The following is a 14,658-nucleotide window of genomic DNA, read 5'->3' on the forward strand; positions in this document are numbered from 1 at the left end:
TGACTCCAACCTAAGGTATTTCTGTTTTTATTTTGAACAAATTTGCTAAAATGTCTAAACCTGTTTTCGCTTTGTGATTATGGGGTATTGTGTGTGTGGATTGATGAGGGGGGACTATTTAATCAATTTTGGAATAAGGCTGTAACGTAACAAAATGTGGAAAAAGTTGAGGGATCTGAATACTTTCCGAATGCACTGTATATGTTGTGCGTAAAGGCTCTCCAGAACAGTTTTTTTTTATGATTCATACGTACTTTCCTAACCCTAAAATTTGCCTAAATAATCTACAAGAGTATTTTTTATCTACCAATTGGTGTTAAAACTATATTTGGATTGATTTCTTTCAGGGATCGATATTTTCTGGACCTGTTCTCTCATTGTATTCTCGTCTGTCGACAGATTTCTAATTAAAGGTACACCGTATTTAAAGTGATGGTTTAAGATAAATACACTAAAAACCCTATTTAATGAAAACTCCACAAGAAAATCTGTTGGCCAGCAATGGGAGGATTTTCAGCAGTTGAATGACATTTATTCAGTGTGCGCAAGGGAAACACGCCTGCAAAGCCTGTTACTTACCTTCAGAAGGTAAATCTTAATACCAACTGCTGAGAAGTGCGTAGGAAAGGCATCAATTCCTAAATTGGAATCAGGCACAATATGCATCATATTTTTGCAATTTGTCATGCATGTGAACTCAAGATAGTGTATTTTTATTGGTACATTGCTGACATCATCATGCCCTGTGTATATAAACGTAAATCAATCAGTAGTCTAGCCCCTCTTGAGTTTCTTGAAAGAGCAGCCAAGGAAGTGAGAGAAGGTAAGACTCCGTTCGAGCAGCAGCAAGGGATGAAAAAATGTACTGAATATAACTAAAGAGCTACATTGACAAAAAATGTAAATGATGTACCTGTGCGAAAGAGAGGCTATGGTGGTGTAGCAGAGGAATACAAGGTCTGATGACATGGAGTCTGAGCTTGATAAAGAGAGGCTATGGTAGTGTAGCAGAGGACCACAAGGTCTGATGACATGGAGTCTGAGCTTGATAAAGAGAGGCTATGGTAGTGTAGCAGAGGAATACAAGGTCTGATGACATGGGAGTCTGAGCTTGATAAAGAGAGGCTATGGTAGTGTAGCAGAGGACCACAAGGTCTTGTCTGATGACATGGAGTCTGAGCTTGATATTTTCTGAATGTCACGCGCCGATGTAAAATGCTGTTTTTATATATAAATATGAACTTTATCGAACAAAAAATGCATGTATTGTGTAACATGATGTCCTAGGAGTGTCATCTGATGAAGATTCTCAAAGGTTAGTGCTGCATTTAGCTGTGTTTTGGGTATTTGTGATGCATGCTAGTTGCTTTGAAAATGGCAGTGTGATTTTTTTTGGCAGGGTACTCTCCTAACATAATCTAATGTTTTGCTTTTGCTGTAAAGCCTTTTTGAAATCGGACAACGTGGCTCGATTCAGGAGAGGTGTATCTATAAAATGGTGTAAAATAGTCATATGTTTGAGAAATTGAAGTTATAGCATATATATATATATATATATATATATATATATATATATATATATATATATATATATATATATATATAGCAGGTATTTGTATTTCGCGCGACGCGATTCCACTGGCTGTTAACTAGGGTGGGACGCGTTCCCCGACAGGTTTAGAAGGAAAGAAAATCCACAAATTAACTTTTAACAAGGCACACCTTGTTAATTGAAATGCATTCTAGGTGACAACCTCATGAAGCTGGTTGAGAGAATGCCAAAGTGTGCAAAGCTGTCATCAAGGCAAAGGGTGGCTACTTTGAAGAATCTCAGATATAACATATGTTATATATATTTTATTATTCCATATGTGTTATTTCATAGTTTTGATGTCTTCACTATTATTCTACAATGAAAAACCCTGGAATGAGTAGGTGTGTCGAAACCTTTGACTGGTACTGTATGTAGAAAGAAAGAATACTATATTTCCCTGATGCTGAATGTAAAAAACGGCTCAACATACCCCACTCTCCCCTTCTTCAAAGTATTTTTACTTAGTTACTTTACGCCACTGCACGTTAATGCAATGGGGACAGGGATTTTCCGACCACACACTTCTGGATACACTTTCTGAAAAGAATAGTAAAAAAGGTCTCAAATGGATTTGAATTGTCAACAGCAGTGTTTCATTTGAGCCGGATACTGACGCAACAGGATCCGGCACCTCTCCGTTTTGGACTGTTTTGTTCCGGAACCTATGAGGCTGGATCCGTTACTTCTCGTGGCATGAAAAATAATTAACTTTTTGCAATGTAAACATTTAAATAAAAGCGAATAAAAATCATTCAAAAAAACGTGATGTGAAAAAGTAGACCTTCAGCCCAGGCCTAATATTCTAAGAGTTGATTTGGATTGGGCAAGCCCGGATTTATGGTTTGCGCAACATTGTAATCTATGTTTGAGACCAACGCATGGCCGTGGCTGTGTGAGAAGCACGCCAGTATCTCTCACATAACTAGAATGAGATTCACTTTCTATGATCTCTCGTCTGCTCTGCTCTCTGTTTCCACACACCTAGGCCTAGGCTATTGATCGTTTCAAGATAAGGTCGTTTTGGTCACTGTCAAAGTAGCCTGCCGTTTCGATAATTTGTGTGGTATTAAAAAATATTCTGCTAAAGTCTCCAGTCATCTAAAATTACGTAGAATTGCATGAAATGCGTTTATAGAAGGCTAACATTTTCCCAGACCCTAGGCTACTAGAAATGTTCCTCATGTGTGCAACTTCTGTAAGTGCCTCTACTCTACTGCTCTATACCACTACGCAAATGTGATGATATGCATGCAATGCTTTATTATAAAGGTTTTTTTTTTTCATGCATTCCAGTACCTCAGTACTCCCCAGGTCACCCCCCTCTAGTGCTCACTTTTGTTCCGTTACCTCCCCATTTACAAATTAAGCACTGGTCAAACGTGCATGTAAGTGAATCTACCTGTAAATGAGTACATGTTTTGTGTGTTGGTTGGTTGTTTCAGATGCTACAGGAGCAGACCAGGTGCTGCTGTGCTGCTATAAAGGACTTACTGCAGCCTGGTTCAGAGGCAGCTGTTCTCACTGAGGTAGGCTAAACACACCACACACTGATTCAACACCCCCCAAAGTTCACATACCGGTAAAGGGTTAACTTGTTTAGTGGAAATTACCACTAAGGACTCAGTCAAAGCTAAATGAAGAGATCTTTATTATTACAGCTGGAGAGGTTACAACAAACGTAATACTCAAAGTACAAGTCTGCAAGAAGCTCTGTAGGGATTCTCTCCCTTCAGCACTCTTTATACTCATGCACAAACTAGGCATCTCTGCTCTCAGGGTGCAATAGGCTGATCATGACCTTGCACACATAGTTTCTAAGCGTTGGGCCATAGTAAGAATGTGTTCCCTTGTTTCTGTCCTATCAGTCCCCTCCCTGAGAGCAGTCCCCGAACATCCTAACACAATAATCAGGGAACAGCACGCTACATGTAGTCACACATTTACAGAGACACAGAGGACACTAAACATGTCCATTACACTTACACAAACCTACAACGTACTGTACTGTAGATGTTTTACTATGGCTTGAATGTGTGAAACATTTGATCTTATGCCTCTTCCATGGCATTTTTGTTACCCGTTTACCCTGTTAAGTTTGTTAGACATGCAGATATTTCTTGTGAAATGATTCCCTCCCTCTGTGTGCCAGGTTCCGTTTGAGGCCAGCCTACATAGTCTGTGTGATCTGGAGCGCTGCTTCAACCCAGCCAGTGGAGCCATTGTGGAGGGAAACACACTGATAACATGGCTCATCTCCCTGCTCGTCTGATACCCTATCCGGTCTAAGGACCGGCACAGCACCATAGAAAAAGACAAACCCAATGACAGGAATCAAATGGCCAAGACCAAAGATAGCATATTGCACCTACCTAGCTAAGTGACTTCATCAGACTCTTTCACTCTGAAATAAATGAGCATAGATAAAGATGATTTTTGTCAAAACTAAATTCAAGCGCTTTTCATTTCTTATTCTTTATTAATGTATATGATTAAGCTCACAAATCAAATGTATATGAAAAGGCTCATGTGTTGTCATAAAATACAAATTGGACCTCTTAAAACAGCAGTGGTAATGTTTCCTATAACTCAGGTTTCCCCAACTGGCGGGCCGAATTTGGCTCGCAGGTGGTTTTATTTAGCCCCGCAAGTTTTCTGAGCAAAAACAAAAGAAGCTTATTTAAAAATACATGTTTTAGATTGGTGGACATAAAAGACTGTAAAAACACCAGAAATCAGCTCCTAGTGATTTTAATTAAAGAAATCTGTTCAAGTATTCCCATATATAATAGAGGGACGTGATCGTAAGCAAGGTTTGAAATTATTATATTTTAGCCAAGAATATCTGTTTGGGCTTCTTGCAGTCAATTTGCAGTCTACAAATTATTTGTAATTATATGTTCTGGCCCCCCGACCATCGCCTCTAGAAAATAAATCCGCTTGTTGCTCAATATAGTTGATTATCCCTGTTATAACTCCTCTGATTAAAGATCCCAAATAAAAATTGCCTTTGAATTACCAAAACATGACCCATAATATTTTTTACACTATTAAGATGCTCAGTATTGAAGAAACGGCAGCTTTTCTTTCATCTCTAACTGCCAGGAAGCCTGAATGAACAGGTTGAGTGGGCGAGGTGCTTATATTCATGAGCTCGCCTTGACTGACAGTTGTTGAAGCACCCTAGTGATCGTTGCCAGGTAACAAGGGAAACAATGGGCCACGTGTCATTCCGAGCCTAAATAGTATACCTCACCCCATTTTCTCTGCAAAATGCTCTCATGGTCAACAGAGTTGATCATGAACTGTTGGATATCAGACAAACAGCAGCAATACACAATTGCATTTATCAGACATTTATTTGATATTTTGCATAGGCAAAATATTGATCAACACTCATGAGAAATAAAGGTTAAAATCATGGCAAGACATCATTTGACAATAATATATATATATATATATATATATATATATATATATATATATATATATATATCCCCTGTTGGGGCTAGGGGGCAGTATTTTCACGGCTGGATAAAAAAACGTACCCGATTTCATCTGGTTACTAATCCTACCCAGTAACTAGAATATGCATATACTTATTATATATGGATAGAAAACACCCTAAAGTTTCTAAAACTGTTTGAATGGTGTCTGTGAGTATAACAGAACTCATTTGGCAGACAAAAACCCTGAGACATTTTCTGACAGGAAGTGGATACCTGATGTGTTGAATTACCTTTAAGCCTATGCCATTGAAACACACAGGGGTTGATTAATGTTTTGGCACTTCCTATTGCTTCCACTAGATGTCACCAGCCTTTACAAAGTGTTTTGAGTCTTTTACTGTGAGATCTGACCGAACAAGAGCCATGGAACGGTGATGGCCGATTAGACTCTGGCGCGTGAGTTCATGTTGGGTACCCTCGTTCCAATACGTTATAAAAGAGAATGCATTCGTCCACCTTGAATATTATTCATGTTCTGGTTAAAAAAGGCCCTAATGATTTATGCTATACAACGTTTGACATGTTTGAACGAACGTAAATATATTTTTTCCCCTCGTTCATGAAGTGAAGTCCGGCGGGCTTAGATCATGTGCTAACAAGACGGAGATTTTTGGACATAAATGATGAGCTTTTTTGAACAAAACTACATTCGTTATGGACCTGTGATACCTGGAAGTGACATCTGATGAAGAGAATCAAAGGTAATGGATTATTTACATAGTATTTTCGATTTTAGATCTCCCCAACATGACGTCTAGTCTGTATCGCAACGCGTATTTTTCTGGGCGCAGTGCTCAGATTATTGCAAAGTGTGATTTCCCAGTAAGGTTATTTTTAAATCTGGCAAGTTGATTGCGTTCAAGAGATGTAAATCTATAATTCTTTAAATGACAATATAATATTTTACCAATGTTTTCTAATTTTAATTATTTAATTTGTTACGCTGACTTGACTGCCGGTTATTGGAGGGAAACGATTTCCTCAACATCAATGCCATAGTAAAACGCTGTTTTTGGATATAAATATGAACTTGATAGAACTAAAAATGCATGCATTGTCTAACATAATGTCCTAGGAGTGTCATCTGATGGAGATTGTAAAAGGTTAGTGCATCATTTTAGCTGGTTTTATGGTTTTGGTGACCCTGTCTTTGACTTGACAAAACATTACACACAACTCTTGTAAATGTACTGTCCTAACATACTCTAAATTTATGCTTTCGCCGTAAAACCTTTTTGAAATCGTAAAACGTGGTTAGATTAAGGAGATGTTTATCTTTCAAATGGTGTAAAATAGTTGTATATTTGAAAAATTTGAATTTTGACATTTATTTGGATTCAAATTTGCCGCTCTTGAAATGCACCTGCTGTTGATGGAGTGCACCACCGGTGGCACGCTAGCGTCCCACCTAGCCCCAAGAGGTTAAGGGCAGAGAAAGCTTGTTGGACACTAGGAAAGCTTTGTTGTAGAGCGTTTAACACAAAATCTGGGGAGGGGCCAGCTGAGTATGAGACTGTATCATCTGCATATAAATGGATGAGAGAGCTTCCTACTGTTTTAGCTATATTGTTGATGTAAATTGAGAAGAGTGTGGGGCCTAGGATCGAGCCCTGGGGTACTCCTTTGGTGAAAGGCAGTAGCTGAGACAGTAGATGTTCTGAATTTATACACTGCACTGCACTCTTTGAGAAAGGTAGTTAGCAAACCAGGCCAAAGACCGCTCAGAGACGTCAATACTCCTTAGCCGGCCCACAAGAATGGAATGGTCTACCGTATCAAAAGCTTTGGCCAAGTCAATAAAAATAGCAGCACAACATTGCTGAGAATCAAGGGAAATGGTGACATCTTTAAGGACCTTTAAGGTTGTAGTGACACATCTATAACCTGAGCGGAAACCAGATTGCATACCCGAGAGAATACTACAGACATCAAGAAAGCCAGTCAGTTGATTATTGACAAGTTCTTCCAACACTTTTGACAAACCGGGCAAAATAGAATTAGGCCTATTACAGTTAGGATCAGCTTGATCTCGCCCTTTAACCTCTATGGGCTAGGTGGGACGCTAGCGTGCCACCCGTGGTGCACTCCATCAACAGCAGGTGCATTTCAAGAGCGGCAAATTTGAATCCAAATAAATGTCAAAATTCAAATTTTTCAAACATACAACTATTTTACACCCTTTGAAAGATAAACATCTCCTTAATCTAACCACGTTTTACGATTTCAAAAAGGTTTTACGGTGAAAGTATAAATTTAGAGTATGTTAGGACAGTACATTTACAAGAGTTGTGTGTAATGTTTTGTCAAGTCAAAGACAGGGTCACCAAAACCATAAAACCAGCTAAAATGATGCACTAACCTTTTACAATCTCCATCAGATGACACTCCTAGGACATTATGTTAGACAATGCATGCATTTTTAGTTCTATCAAGTTCATATTTATATCCAAAAACAGCGTTTTACTATGGCATTGATGTTGAGGAAATCGTTTCCCTCCAATAACCGGCAGTCAAGTCAGCGTCACAAATTAAATAATTAAAATTAGAAAACATTGGTAAAATATTATATTGTCATTTAAAGAATTATAGATTTACATCTCTTGAACGCAATCAACTTGCCAGATTTAAAAATAACCTTACTGGGAAATCACACTTTGCAATAATCTGAGCACTGCGCCCAGAAAAATACGCGTTGCGATACAGACTAGACGTCATGTTGGGGAGATCTAAAATCGAAAATACTATGTAAATAATCCATTACCTTTGATTCTCTTCCTCAGATGTCACTTCCAGGTATCACAGGTCCATAACGAATGTAGTTTTGTTCAAAAAAGCTCATCATTTATGTCCAAAAATCTCCGTCTTGTTAGCACATGATCTAAGCCAGCCGGACTTCTCGTCATGAACGAGGGGAAAAAATATATTTACGTTCGTTCAAACATGTCAAACGTTGTATAGCATAAATCATTAGGGCCTTTTTTAACCAGAACATGAATAATATTCAAGGTGGACGAATGCATACTCTTTTATAACGTATTGGAACGAGGGTACCCAACATCAACTCGCGCGCCAGGTGTCTAATGGGACATCATCGTTCCATGGCTCTTGTTCGGTCAGATCTCCCTCCAGAAGACTCAAAACACTTTGTAAAGGCTGGTGACATCTAGTGGAAGCAATAGGAAGTGCCAAAATATTCCTCAGCCCCTGTGTTTTTCAATGGGATAGGTTTAAAGGTAATACAACACATCAGGTTTCCACTTCCTGTCAGAAAGTGTCTCAGGGTTTTGCCTGCCAAATGAGTTCTGTTATACTCACAGACACCATTCAAACAGTTTTAGAAACTTTAGAGTGTTTTCTATCCATATATAATAAGTATATGCATATTCTAGTTACTGGGTAGGATTAGTAACCAGATTAAATCGGGTACATTTTTTTATCCAGACGTGCAAATGCTGCCCCCTAGCCCTAACAGGTTAAATTAAGGATGAACGGTGGCTGCCCTCCAAGGAATGAGAACCTCCCCAGAAAGGAGAGACAGGTTAAAAAGGTCAGAGATAGGCTTGGCGATGATAGGGGCAGCAACCTTAAAGAAGAAAGGGTCTAAACCATCTGTTGTGACATTGCTATCGTTAATGTGATAACATGCTATTTATCGAATAATTAACTATGTGTGTTATTTTGTGATTCAATTAATCATGTAACAGTTAACCTCTCTGGGACATGTGGGACACACTAGTCAACAGCCAGTGAAATAGCAGGGCAGCAAATTCAAAACTACAAAAATCTCATAATTCAAATTTCTCAAACATAAAACTATTATATCCCATTTTAAAGATACACTTCTCGTTAATCCAACCACATTGTCCGATTTCAAAAAGGCTTTACGGCGAAAGCATAACATTAGATTATGTTAGGACAGCGCCGAGACAAGAAAAAACACTTTCCAAGCAAGGAGAGGCGTCACAAAAACCAGAAATACAGCTAAAATTAATCACTAACCTTTGATGATCTTCATCAGATGACACTCCCAGGACTCAATGTTACACAATACATGTATGTTTTGTTCGATAAAGTTCATATTTATATCCATAAACCCCATTTTACATTGGCGCGTGATGTTCAGAAATGTTTTGCCTCCCAAAACTTCCGGTGAATGAGCACATCAATCTACAAAAATACTCATCATAAACGTTGATAAAATTTACAACCGTTATTGAAAGAATTATAGATGCACTTCTCCTTAATGCAACCGCTGTGTCAGATTTCAAAATAGCTTTACGGCGAAAGCACATTGTTCAATATTCTGAGTACAGAGCTCAGCTATCAAAGCAAGCTATAGAGTTACCCGCCAAGTTCTGGAGTCAACAAAACTCAGAAATAGTATTCTAAATCTTCACTTACCGTTGCTGATCTTTGTCGGAATGCACTCCCAGGACTCCCACAAGAAATGTTTGTTTTGTTCGATAAACTCCATATTTATGTCCAAATACCTCAGTTTTGTTCGCACGTTCAGATCACTATTCCAAAGGCATAATGCGCGAGCGCAAAACCCGAGACGAAAAGTCAAAAAGTTCCATTACCGTTCGTAGAAACATGTCAAACGATGTTTACAATCAAACCTTAGGGTCTTTTTAACATAAATCGTCGATAATATTCCAACCGGACAATAGCGTATTCATTACAGAGGAAAAAGAAGGAACGGCGCGCCTCTGTGACTGCGCAGTAAACAACTCATAGGTCTCAGGCTTGAGTCAGCTCTTATTCTCTCCCCAGTAACAGTAGAAACATGAAACAAGGTTTTAAAGACTGTTGACATCTAGTGGAAGCCTTAGGAAGTGCAAAATGACCCCACAGACACTGTAGTTTGGATAGGCAATCACTTGAAAAACTACAAACCACTTCCTGGTTGGATTTTTTCTCAGGTTTTTGCCTGCCATATGAGTTCTGTTATACTCACAGACATCATTCAAACAGTTTTAGAAACGTCAGTGTTTTCTATCCAAATCGACAAATAATATGCATATCCTACCTTCTGGGCCCGAGTAGCAGGCAGTTTAATTTGGGCACGTAACCAAGAAGTTAACTCAGTAACCTGGGGCACCATGGGAAAAGTTTGTTTGATGAGTTACCATTTCCCGAATTAACTCAAAGAATATATCAGAATCTCGATCATAGCAGTCCCTCATTTCCTCATATCAGTCTCATTCTGAACGTCGCAAAGTCCTTTAAATCTGCACAATCCCGGGTCTCACTAATCATTCTGCATCACACAAATTGAGCTGATTATTTATTTACTAACAAGCTAAATGATAACATAAGATACACACACACACACACACACACACACATTCTAGGTTATTGACTAGAACTTAATACAATGACAACAGGTTTCTAGCGGACCAACACAATATGACATGTGTTACACAAGATGGAGATTTAAAGCAAGAAAGAGAAAGAGAAAAGCAACACTTGGATACATTTGTAAACTATGCTTAGTTTTTACCCTAACACCTTGCACTGAACTGCTGCTTTTATGGGTAAGAATTGTAATTCCTGTATTTACGTGTTTAAGGTCTCCGTTGGGTATCTCTTCGCCTTGTTCTTTCGATGGCTATCTCCTTTGTTATCAAGTGTAAGTCTCTGATTGTCCACAAGATGTCACAATGTCCTTTCTCTTAGTTGTCAATTTCCTTGCACTCGTTCTGTGAGCGTGGTCTTCTGAGGAGGCTAATCAGCCATGTTGACGCTCCCAGCGTGGGTAGGAGGGCCGTGTTGACAACCTGTGACTTGAAGAAAATAACCGGGTGGTCCTGTTTGAATTCACCTTCTTAGATACAGTACTCAACCATAGCGTTGATTGTTAAGAGGTTTCCTTTGTCTTCAACCTTGTGTTGCATTTGCAGGGTCGGGACTAGTCGTGGACCTTGGCTGCAGCGCGTGGTCCTCTAGTCTAATATGTTAATTCTTAACCCACATGTTTTATACACTCGGGTAAGAAGGGGCGTTTCCATCTTTATGACACGCTCTCTGGGTTCCCTGGGGTGTAACTAGTTACGAGGCAAGGTATTAGAATGTACTATGATTTCGTTTAGACGACTAAAATCACAGTCTTATCGTCACCAAAACATTCTCTTTCATCTGGATATTTTCTACACAACATAAAGTATGTAAATGTCAAGTACACATTATGAAAACTCTTCAAGTTGCAATGTTTTTATTATAACATCCTCCTTTATCTTTTAATATCATAATTTTCATATTCCATTCATTGTTATTCCCACCCATTCAGATGATGAAATATATTGTCCCAGAGTCAATTTATTTGATGTTCTGTAGTTTTGGCCTGTAAACTCTACATAACGCACACAGACATTCCGATCTCTCACATTAGAGAACAGTGAGTTGGTCTGCTGCCTTATAATTTACGATGGGCGTGAGGTCATAAAACCCCCCCACATCCATACCTCTCCCCCTCTGTGGGAGGGAGAGATATCTCTTTAGAACTGTGATCCACTGTAACCTGATCCTCACAGGTCAGTCATGACACATCTGACCCAGATTGGTCAAGTTTCAGTAGCTCCTTTAGCACCTCGGACTCAGTGATCACCTGCAGGGAGAAACTTTGTAGCGAGGCAGGGGAAAAAGAGGGAGGAGCATCAGGGATAGTCACATTAGAAGCTGTGGGAGATAAGGAAATGTTGGACGGACAAGGAGGCATTGGCAGAGTCAAATAGGAATCCTGACTCAATGAAGTGGTAATTAAAGAGCTCAGCATTGTGCTCTTTGCCAGTAACAACCACATCAACAACATTAAGGGACATGGGCAGCTGTGAGGAGGAGGGTTTATTCTCCAGGTCTTTAACTGTTTTCCAGAACTTCTTGGGGTTAAGCCCACAGAGAGAGAACTGCTCCTTAAAGTAACTAACTTTGGCCTTCCGGATAGCCTGAGCGCACTTATTTCTAATTTGCCTGAACGAGAGCCAGTCAGCCTGAGTATGCGTATGCCAAGCAATTTGCCAAATGGAATTCTTGAGGTGGAGTAACTCTGCCAGATCACGGTCGAACCAGGGGCTGAACCTGTTTTTAATTCTCATTTTCTGGCCTCCCGAGTGGTGCAGTGGTCTAAGGCATTGTATCGCAGTGCTAGCTGTGTCACTAGAGATCCTGGTTTGAGTCCAGGCTCTGTCGCAGACGTCCGTGACCGGGAGACCCATGGGGCAGCGCACAATTGGCCCAGCGTCGTCCAGGTTAGGGGAGGGTTTGGCCGGCAGGAATGTTCTTGTCCCATCGCGCACTAGCGACTCCTGGGGCGGGCGGGGCACAATGCATGCTGACACAGTCGCCAGGTGTACGATGTTTCCTCCGACACATTGGTGCGACTGGCTTCCGGGGTTAAGCGGGCATTGTGTCAAGAAGCAGTGCAACTTGGCTGGGTTGTGTTTCGGAGGACGCATGGTTCTCGACCTTCGCCTCTCCTGAGTCCGTACGAGAGTTGCAGCGATGGGACAAGACTGTAACTACCAATTGGATACCACGAAATTGGGGAGAAAAAGGGGTAAAAAGCTGTGCGTATTTCTTAACGAAACCACTGAAAATATAAAGAAATAAGGTACAAGCATCTTCGACCGAGGGGATCAAGCTTATTCTATACCAATTTACAGAGGCCAGGTCATGAAGGAAGGCTGGCTCATTAAAGTTTTTAGCATGCGTCTATGACAAATCAGTACAGGTTGTTTCACTGAGCAGCCATTATGAACACAGGCTGTAAAATATCAGACTGATATCTATCATGATTATTTGTAAGGATTCCATCAAGGAGAGTAGACTTTTCTGGGTCAGATCTTGTGGGATTGGTCATAATCTAAAGAAAGATATAGGGAGTCACATTGCTTTAGGACTTGGTCAGGAAGTTTAAGCATGTCCCAGGTTAGGTCACCTAGCAGGACAAATTCAGACTTAGTGTCAGGGGCCAGGAGAGAGCTTAGGGCATTTAGGGTACCGGCGGGTGCTGATGATGGCCAATAACGCCCAGCAACAGTCAACAAAGAGTTATTTGAAGTTTAATATGTAACACCAGAAAATACAATTGTTTGGGGACAGGCTTGGTGGAGACAACCGAGCACTGAAGGTGTTCCTTGGTAAAGATTGCCACTCCACCACCTTTGGAAGATATGTCTTGCCGAAAGAGGTTATAACCAGAAAGATTAACATCAGTGTTCAAAACACTCTTTCTTAACCACGTCTCAGTAATGACCAACACATCTGGATTGGAGCTGTGAACCCACACATTCAATTGATCAATTTGATGTAATAAGCTTCTAATGTTAACGTGCAGAAAACACAGGCTTTTACGAGAGCAGAAATCAGCGAAGCAGATATCAGAGCACAAATCAGTATTGGGGCTAGCAACAGTAGATAGGCTGTGGTGTACTTGCACATTTCCAGATATAATCAGCAGTAATACAATCAGGACATGACAGAGGACAGGGATCAATCTGGTTTCAGAGCTGGTCACAGGTGCACCTCAGCCACTCTCAAGGTCCTAAACGATATCATAACCGCCATCGATAAGAGACATTACTGTGCAGCCGTATTCATCGACCTGGCCAAGGCTTTTGACTCTGTCAATCACCACATTCTTATCGGCAGACTCAACAGCCTTGGTTTCTCAAATGATTGCCTCGCCTGTTTCACTAACTACTTCTCTGATAGAGTTCAGTGTGTCAAATCGGAGGGCCTGTTGTCCGGACCTCCGACAGTCTCTATGGGGGTGCCACAGGGTTAAATTCTCGGGCCGACTCTTCTCTGTATACATCAATGATGTCGCTCTTGCTGCTGGTGATTCTCTGATCCACCTCTACGCAGACGACACTGTCATGACGTTGCCCTTTCTCTGGGTACAGAGAACACAGTTGAACCCCCTCCCTTTGCCCTCTGGGTTTTCTATGCACCATCCCCCTACCTACCTCCCCCCACCCAGGCTGTGGTGAGAGGGGTCGTAAAATTCCAAAGGAGAATGTGCAGCCTCATGGCCCAGTTTTGAGACAGAGAGGGGTTTCATAGAGAGACAAAGGAATTCTTCCAACTCACAGAATTGGGGAACCGAACAACATTTATGTTCTGGAGAAGGTATAAAAGATCGGTGAAGAATCCAGCTACGAACTGGTCCGCTTGGTACAATTTTGTGATACTCATTAGAGACAATATTGCCATATTACCATACTAAGGTTTATATAATAGCCTCAGCTATGGGACTTGCATCTAAATGGTTGTATACAATGATTTAATAAGATTAAAGCTATTTGGAATATGTTGAGAGGCTATGTACTGATGTTAACCTCTATGGGCTAGGTGGGACGCTAGCGTGCCACCCGTGGTGCACTCCATCAACAGCAGGTGCATTTCAAGAGCGGCAAATTTGAATCCAAATAAATGTCAAAATTCAAATTTTTCAAAAATACAACTATTTTACACCATTTGAAAGATAAACATCTCCTTAATCTAACCACGTTTTACGATTTCAAAAAGGTTTTACGGCGAAAGCATAAATTTAGAGTA

At 40.3% G+C, this 14,658-nt stretch overlaps 1 protein-coding gene across 1 annotated transcript in view; it reads left to right on the forward strand.

Annotated features, from left to right (window-relative positions):
- The window catches only part of cfap54 (cilia and flagella associated 54), a 132,366-nt gene extending 127,751 nt beyond the window's left edge, over positions 1 to 4,615 (forward strand). The window contains exons 67-68 of the mRNA XM_082973797.1: positions 3,037 to 3,120; positions 3,744 to 4,615. Of these exons, the coding sequence (XP_082829923.1) occupies positions 3,037 to 3,120; positions 3,744 to 3,863 (204 nt within the window). The 3' untranslated portion in view covers positions 3,864 to 4,615. The remainder of the gene's footprint in view (positions 1 to 3,036; positions 3,121 to 3,743) is intronic.
- Positions 4,616 to 14,658: the final 10,043 nt, after the last annotated feature.

Source organism: Salmo salar, chromosome 04, assembly GCF_965601325.2.
Source record: "Salmo salar chromosome 04, fSalSal1, whole genome shotgun sequence".
NCBI lineage: Eukaryota > Metazoa > Chordata > Actinopteri > Salmoniformes > Salmonidae > Salmo > Salmo salar.